Source organism: Vigna radiata, chromosome 2 (genome assembly GCF_000741045.1).
Source record: "Vigna radiata var. radiata cultivar VC1973A chromosome 2, Vradiata_ver6, whole genome shotgun sequence".
Lineage (NCBI taxonomy): Eukaryota > Viridiplantae > Streptophyta > Magnoliopsida > Fabales > Fabaceae > Vigna > Vigna radiata.
In genome coordinates this window covers 9020435-9029453 of record NC_028352.1, presented here as the reverse complement: position 1 = coordinate 9029453, position 9019 = coordinate 9020435, and the positions used below count along the sequence as shown (strand labels likewise).

The window sequence follows — 9019 nt, the reverse complement described above, 5'->3', positions numbered from 1 at the left end:
AAAAATTTTGAAATCTGTTTGTATCCAGGTGCATTGTGTCAAACAGAAAACTTACACGGAAAGTTAAAAAAAAAAATGAATAAGAAACTAATAAAATAGCAATGAGATGAACTTGTGTGTCAGACTTTCTTTTCATCTGATTTGCAAGGAAAGGTAAGAAATAAGAAAAATGATATTTTGACATCATTTTAACACTGTACACAGGTTAAAATATGGTTGGACGATTTTAAATTTTTAAAAAAACTTTGATTTTTTTCTTTCAAATATGTTCTTGTCTCAGTTTTTTCTAATTTGAAATTGTCCAACCACGTTTTGACACGTATGCAGTGTCAAAATAGTGTCAAAAATTGATGTCAAAATATCATTTTCCAAGAAATAATGCTGTGTAAAAGTTAATAAATTATTTATAATTTTAAACATGAACAATAAAAATAACAACATTAAAATAGTAATAGAAGTAAATTAAAATTCTTAAATTATAATAACCTTTATAATAATTTTTTAAAATCTAATTATTATATCAATCAAACCAATTACATCACTCAAATTTTTATAAACTTTTTTCTTAATTTCTTTTATTTCACATTACTTTTTCCTTTATCTAAACAATTTTACTTACGTTTTTTTTTTCCAAATTCATTCATTTCCACTCTCATCATTCAATCTAAATTTATTAGCAAATTGAAAAATTTAATTAGAAGTAAATGATGTGTTTTTATTTACAATTTTGTTTCAATTTAACATTTTCTTTAACGTGATGTGATTTTGAGCATTGTCGTCATAACATTGTCAGTGTCAGTGTCATGATAAAAGGCAATAGGTAAAGCCACTCTCTTCGTCTTCGTGTGGCGCTGGAACATATGCAACCTTTCAAATCTGAGAAAAAACAGTGAGTGAGAGCTTCAGCAGCAGATACAAGAGTCATGGGAAGTTTTTCGCTAGTCTCCTCTGCAGTTGCCAGAAGGTATCTCAACTCAAACCAATCCAAAAACCCGTCACCATTTTCTTGTTTCTAATTTAAAATGCAATTATATATCCATCGTAACTGTGATTTGAGCTGTTAAACACAATTTGGAAAACAGATTAGAAGGGAAGGTGGCGTTGATCACAGGCGGAGCAAGTGGCATAGGGGAGAGTACGGCGAGACTGATGGCGAAGCATGGAGCCAAAGTAGTCATCGCTGATATCCAAGACGAATTAGGTCACTCAGTTTCCAAGGAAATAGACTCCTCCGTCTACGTCCACTGCGACGTCACAAAAGAGGAGCACGTGGAACATGCAGTGAACACAGCCGTTTCTAGGTTCGGGAAACTAGATATCATGCACAACAATGCAGGGACCATAGAAGTGTGGAACCCCAGCATTATACACAACAAAATTTCCGATTTCCAGGAAGTGATTAACGTGAACTTGGTCGGCGTCTTCCTCGGAATGAAGCATGCGGCGAGGGTAATGATCCCTTCTCGAGGTGGCAGCATAATCGCCACTGCAAGCGTGTGTGGACGCATAGGTGGCGCGGCTTCGCACGCTTACACGTGCTCGAAGCATGGCGTTGTGGGGCTGGTGCGAAACGCTGCAGTGGAGCTTGGAGCCTTGGGAATACGTGTGAACTGTGTGTCTCCTTACGGAGTTCCAACGGTGATGAGTAAGAAGTTTCTGAACACTGATGATGAGGGTATTGCTGCACTTTATTCGAATCTGAAAGGTGTTACTGTGAAAGCGCAAGATGTGGCTGAAGCTGTGGTTTACTTGGCGAGTGATGAGTCCAGGTATGTTAGTGGTCATGATCTCGTTGTAGATGGAGGTTTTACTGTGGTGAATGCTGGTATGTGTGCGTTTGAGTCAAAAGTTTAGGTCTTTTTTGTGGTTTTGATTGTTTCAATCGCTGTTTTGAATAACACTCACCAGCCTACTTCGTTAAGCTGTGCTTGTAATGGTAAAGAAAGTTATTATTGAAGGTAATTGCTTTCTTATGTTTCTATCCTTTGACTACTATAACACATGTTATGTTGATCAATTCTACAATAAAAAGAGTTATTTTACATCAGTTACTAATATTTCCTGATTTTATATTTTACATTTCCTGATTTGTCATATTTACATTTCCTGATTTGTCATATTTAGATATGAATTTTTAAATTAAATTTAAACCTTCAAATTAAAAGTAACTTATGATCAATGACCATTAAAAAAAAATACACAGGTTAATAATATATAACTTATCGCTTTTAATCAACTTTAACTTAAATAAACAAAAATATTAAAATAAATGAACTCATACTAACTTTATAAATAGTAATTTTTTAATAATTAATTTGTATTATATAAATATTAACTTCAATAAATAAAGTGTTAAAAATAAATAAGATTAATACTTGTTAAATCCACGTTTATTTTGGTTTTCTTATATTCATATTTAGTATACACTTAACTGATATTAATTTAAATAAATAAAATATTAAAATTAAAAATTAAATTATTTGTTAGTTATAATAACACTAACTTTATTTTAATTCTTTTTTATATTAAATGTAATTTTAAATCAATATACATGTTAAAATAAATAAAATTAATACTCTATAACAAACATTAACATAAATATTTATATAATACACATTTAAAAATAATTTTACATTTTTTTTAGTTTTTTATTAAATTAACATTTTTAATATCACATTAAAATCGGTTAAACCAATGTAAATAGTATTATTGTAACATGCCAAAATATAGTATAAAACTATATTAAAGATTAATCACATGTAATAATATGATAGATCAGTCATCCATGAGTTGTTAAAGTATTTTATCCAAAATAACTATAAAATTAAAAACTTTACAAAATAAAAATTTTGCCTGATACAAAACATATGAACAAACCAAACGGTTATACAACACCCTTATAAACCGAACAGTCCTAACTAAGCAGCTAGAAGATCCTCGCTCAGCACCTGCTCCAATGAGTACTCATCACCTTCTGCTCACATCCACATGATGATCATTGCAATGAAGAGGACGACCAAACAGACAACATAAGACAAGACATAGGGTAAGCTAGAGTAATTTAATTAACCTCATAGAACATACAATTCAACAAACACATAATACATGCATCCACACCCAACATATATATATATATATATATATATATATATATATATATATATATATATATATATATATATATTTAATATCAGCTTGTTATGATTGAACACTATACTTTGATCGTTCGGACTAGTATGAATATGTAGCTTGAGACCGTTCATACTCCCAAGGGTGTAGTAACTGGAACACCCTCAGTTGCCACATGGGGTTAACCTGTTATAACTCACCGTAGGACCCCCCTAGGCTAGGGCCTCCTGTTATTCTCACGACATGACTTACCCATCTCTACTTGAGAATTGGTAATAATTTATAATGTCAGGATGAACGCAGTGGATTTCACTGTCCATATTCATACATAACACCATATTCATAAACAACCATTGAGACATTCCTCCTTGGAATTCTCTTTCATATCAGTTGTAACATAATACTTTATAAAAACATCCACTCCATTATTCATATAACTGGATTAAACAAATTATTAAACCACAATGGTAACAACATATAAGGCCGAACACACTGTGAACATTAGAGATCGAACGGTTTCTCACTACCCATAGAGATAGGACTGAAGAAATAGCCGAATACTATTACTGATCGACTACTAGAGAAAACCGAGTACTAAGAGCTTAGCTCAAACCCTAAGAGCTGAAACCGAACCCTCATAGCTCAAACCGAACTCTTAAAAACATAGACCGAATGCTTATAGCTTAGACCGATCACTGAAGTGACCGTACAATATTTAACAGTTAAGGGTCATAAGAGACCGAACACAGTTAAGACCGAATACAGTTAAGAGACCGAACACCCACCTAAGACCGAACGGTCATGAACGGGTAAGACTCTAAAGAGACCCAACCCAGTTAATGACTGAACACATGACAAGGCCGAGTGGCCAACAGTAAACACTCAACGTTCTACATAATTCTGCGGAACTCTTACAAAATTATGAACAACGCCTAACTTAACTAAATCAGAATATTTTTCCCAACTCCAAATCCTCAAATCTCGAATTATAAATCAATTCAAACCTACCCAAATATACCTAAACCTTCATAACATCAATCAAAAGAATCCCCTAACATATTTCACCTAAATTATGCAGAATTAAGAACTCAAAGACCAAAAATCTAATTTCTCACTTTCGACTCGTTTTTGAAAAACTAGAATGTTCTAATAGGTTCAATTAAACGTGCTTAGAGATACCTTACCACCCAATTTCACCCTTAACCTTAAACGTTCATTTTCACCTATTCACTTCCTCAAAAACAGAACAGACTGAACCCTTTTCCGCAGAACACTCGATCACGTTCACATGTTTCATTCATACAAAATTTCATCTAACATCCAATTATTCATACATGCAAACATTCAAACATAAATTCCAAACACAGAAAAACATAATTAAATTACTTACTTCCCTTACCTCAAAGAAATGGACACTTCTCGAACTTTGCTTAGAATGCACGAAACTCCTAGAGATGTCTACAAAATTCAGATTTGGCGAAATAAGCCATCCACCAAACCCGAAACGGAATTAAAATCAAGATGAAAGGCTAATGAACACACACAAGAGCACACACTGCTTGCATGTGAAAGAAAATGAAGAATTCTTCAAAAAGACAAAAGATTTGAACTTACCAGCTTAAAACAACAACTTGATCGGTGCAAACGAAACTCTTGACACCAGGAAGACTCAGGCGCTGCCTGAATGATAATCAGAAGAAGAAGAAGAAGATAAGAAGTTATAGAGAGAAAGAGGAGAATTGTAGAGAGATGGAGGAGAAAAGAAAAGAAAGTAAATGCATTGCATAGAATGACACGAAAATTTGAAACTCCATTTATATACTACCATAAAAAACGAACGATCCACTCCCTTACAGTCACCTGTCTTTCTCCACTTCTAATTTTCTCAGTCCTCACAATTATAATTTGACTCATGCTAATACTTAAAAGCTAAATTTTTATTTTCTTGTAAAAGATGAAAAATAAATATTAACTCGGTATGAAAACCAAACATATATAAATACAATTTAAACAAACAGTTTCAGAAAAGTGTATATATTTAATTAATACAGCTTCTCCATCAAAATCATAACATGTTCAAAGAAATATGGACAAAAAGGAATTTATTTATCATTCTTATTTTCAAACTAATAATTCCAAAACATGACAAAAATGAATTCATTGATCATTCTTACTTTCAATCTAATCGTCCAAAAAAAACAAAAACAAACTTGGAGAGAAAAATAAAATAATATATGGTAAGATGCTTTACGTTTCGATCCTTAGACAAATAAAAGCCAATAAAATATCCAAAATACACATGGACTTATTTGCGTTTCTCTGGCATCATCATCAATAATATTACTATATTTGTGCAATTTGATATTTTTTTCTTTCCACTTTTGGTTCTCCTGTGTTTGGTTGAATTTTAATAAAAATATTTATTTAAGAAAATTACCTAACTAAAGTATCTTTTCCATAATCTTTAAAAAACTAATTTTGTGAAATGCTTACATTGAAGATTTTTTGAAATATTGAATTTTGTTGTAAGTTTTACATGCATCTTAAAAAAAATTCAATTAAACAAATTTCATTTTATAAATAGTTTTATAAAGTTAAATTAGATTTAAAATTGACTTTTTATTATTATATCAAAATCAAGTTACAATTTATTCTGACAAAATTTATGTTGATTAAAAATATTATTGTATCATACGGATTAGACGGTCTAGATTAGGACGTCCGTTCAACATGTTGAGTGCGATGCACTATTTTACTTGGACACGGAAAGCATACCAAACAGGACGTGATCAGAACGTCCGTCTGGGATGATCGGTTTGCCAATAAACCGTCTGGGATGATCGGTTTGCCAATAAACCGTCTGGGATGATCGGTTTGCCAATAAACCGTCCGATCAAGTGCAAAGGTCAACGTTAAAAAGGATTAAGGCAAAACGTGATTAGAAGTATTGGGCCAGCCATTGGGTCGTGATTAGGATTTCGCTAATAATAGGCCCATGGCGAAAACTATAAATAGGAGTCAAAGGTGTGAGGTAGTTGATTACATTTACTACGCATTTACTTCAGCTCTCACTTTCTCTCTCTATCTCTACGAAAACACTGGAGGTGAAACCGGACGTCTTGAAGGCAAATTGTGTAGGCGATTGGAGTTGTATTGACCCCAAAGTCGGAACATTTTCCTAATCACGATCCAATGGCTGGCCCAATACTTCTAATCACGTTTTACCTTAATCATGTTTAACGTTGATCTTTGCACTTGGTCGGACGATTTATTGGCAAACCAATCATCCCAGACAGACGTCCCGATCACGTCCTGTTTGGTATGCTTTCCGTGTCCGAGTAAACTATCACATCTCGCTCAACATGGTGAACGGACATCCTAATCTAGACCGTTCGATCCGTATTGTATAATTATCAAATGTTAGAAGTTCAAATTAAAATATATATCTAAAGTCTTAAAATAAAATTACACTCTGGACACTAAATGGTTCTCCATTTCCGCATTAGAAAATCGTAAATTTCAAAACCGAATTCGACATATTTTTTGGATTCCTCATTCAAAAAATGAGTGAAAAAAAAAATGAAAGTTATTATTCACCCTTAAGAATTTAACTTTATGAATAACAAATTCTCATGTGTTATCAATGATTACTTAAATAAATAGTTAGAAAGGTATGTTTGAGTATTTTAAAAAAAGGACATTGATCCCTGCACCTCCACGTTTTGGTCCTTCACCCTTCCATCCCACTTTTATCTTTTTTTTTTTATTTATATTTTTATCTTTTATTTATATTCCTATTATATCCTTAAGTAAATTAATAATTATTTCATTAAATTAATCATATTTTTCAATAATTTAATAATAATTATTTCATTAACTAAAATAATTTTAATTTAGATATAATTAAATAACATTACGAAAAAACAATAAATTTAAATACTTTATAAATTAATTAAAAATACAATAAACTAATAAAATAAAAAAATTCAAATAAAATAATTACGTAACAAAATTTTTTGAAAATAAAAAAGTAAAATAAAATTACTTGAGAAAATAAACTAAAAACTAAAATAAATAAAAATCGAGGCATAAACGGATGTTGCACATCTGTTTGGACATGAAACGGATGTCAATGTCCGTCGACGGATATCCATATTCTCCCTCCTAGCACCCATAAATCCTCACACAGAAAAACACAAAAACTAGAAACCTCACGCACATAACTGAAACGCTGTTACATACATTTTAAAAAAAACAACCAGAAATCAAGACAACACTCAAGAAACTAAAAGAAAAAATAAGCTCTGATGCAGAGTGGCAGAAACCAGCAACATGCGGAAGAAGAAACCCAAACGAACGAAAGCTTCTCTATCAAGCGACGAAAGAAGAGACGAAAAACTAACCTCTCGAAGACCAACCGGCAGAAACGAAGCACCACCGCACCACCGCACCGCCGCACACACAGGCCACACCGTTGCACACCCAGGCCGCACCACCACGAAATGCACAAATAAAGGAGTTGGAAGTCAGAGGTTAAAAAAAATGAAAACGAGAATGAAAGGAAACATATCTAGAAGGTGGGAGTGCTGTGTTACCGTAAGGGAGGGAGTGAAAAGGTGGAGGCGCTGTATTACCGGTGAGGGAGGAAGTGAAATTGAAAGTGGAAAAGTAAGAAATCTAATATTAATTAAATAAAAGAAGGTTAAAAAAGTAAATTATAAAATATATAAAAGATTATTTTTGTAATATAAAAAAAATAAAAAAAATGAAGAGGTGGAGGTCCAAAACCGTAAAAAAACATAATCTGAAAAAAATATGTTCGGAGCATACAATTACACAATATTATATATATATATATATATATATATATATATATATATATATATATATATATATATATATATATATATATATATTGGTCTTCATGGATACAGTACTAAAGAAACTTTACGCATCAGAACAACTACAATAATTAAAAAAGTGTGGGCATCATGTAGACATGTAAGCAAGCAATAAAATCTGTGAGAATGAAACTTAACTTGCCATCAAATCTTTATTTGGTGATTATTAAAGTATCAAATGAAAGTTTTTTTTTTTAACTTACTACATCAAATATCAGGACACTCTTTTGTATAAATACGAGAAGTGGCAGAAAGAGAAACGTATCACACCTCACCGAAGAAGCTGTGCTTGAAAAACAAAGAACTGCAAGAATAATGGGAAGTGTTTCACTAGTCTCCTCTGCACTAGCCAGAAGGTATCTCAACCCAACCAACCCAACATCTCTTCACCACCATTTTCCTTTTTGTCATAGTAAAAACAATTATCCATCCTAACTGTGATTTGAGTTGTTAAACACAATTTGGAAAACAGATTAGAAGGGAAGGTGGCGTTGATCACAGGCGGAGCAAGTGGCATAGGGGAGTGTACGGCCAGACTGATGGCAAAGCACGGAGCCAAAGTCCTCATCGCTGATATCCAAGACGAATTAGGTCACTCAGTTTCCAAGGACATAGAATCTTCCTTCTACGTTCACTGCGACGTCACAAAGGAGGAACACGTGCAACGTGCCGTGGACACTGCCGTTTCTAGGTTCGGAAAACTAGACATCATGCACAACAATGCAGGGACCATAGGAGTGTGGAACCCCAACATTATGCACAACAGAATGTCCGATTTCCAGGAAGTTATTAACGTCAACTTAGTTGGCGTCTTCCTCGGAGTGAAGCATGCGGCGAGAGTGATGGCCCCTTCTCGACGTGGCAGCATAATCACCACCGCGAGCGTGTGTGGTCGCATAGGTGGCATGGCTTCGCACGCTTACACGTGCTCGAAGCATGGCGTTGTGGGGCTGGTGCGAAACGCTGCAGTGGAGCTTGGACCCTTGGGA

At 33.4% G+C, this 9019-nt stretch overlaps 1 protein-coding gene across 1 annotated transcript in view; it reads left to right on the top strand.

The window, feature by feature from the left end:
- Positions 1-863: 863 nt before the first annotated feature.
- The window catches only part of LOC106779936 (secoisolariciresinol dehydrogenase-like), a 12625-nt gene continuing 4469 nt past the window's right edge, over positions 864-9019 (top strand). Inside the window, exons 1-2 of the mRNA XM_014668157.2 lie at positions 864-964; positions 1083-1544. Of these exons, the coding sequence (XP_014523643.1) occupies positions 924-964; positions 1083-1544 (503 nt within the window). The 5' untranslated portion in view covers positions 864-923. The remainder of the gene's footprint in view (positions 965-1082; positions 1545-9019) is intronic.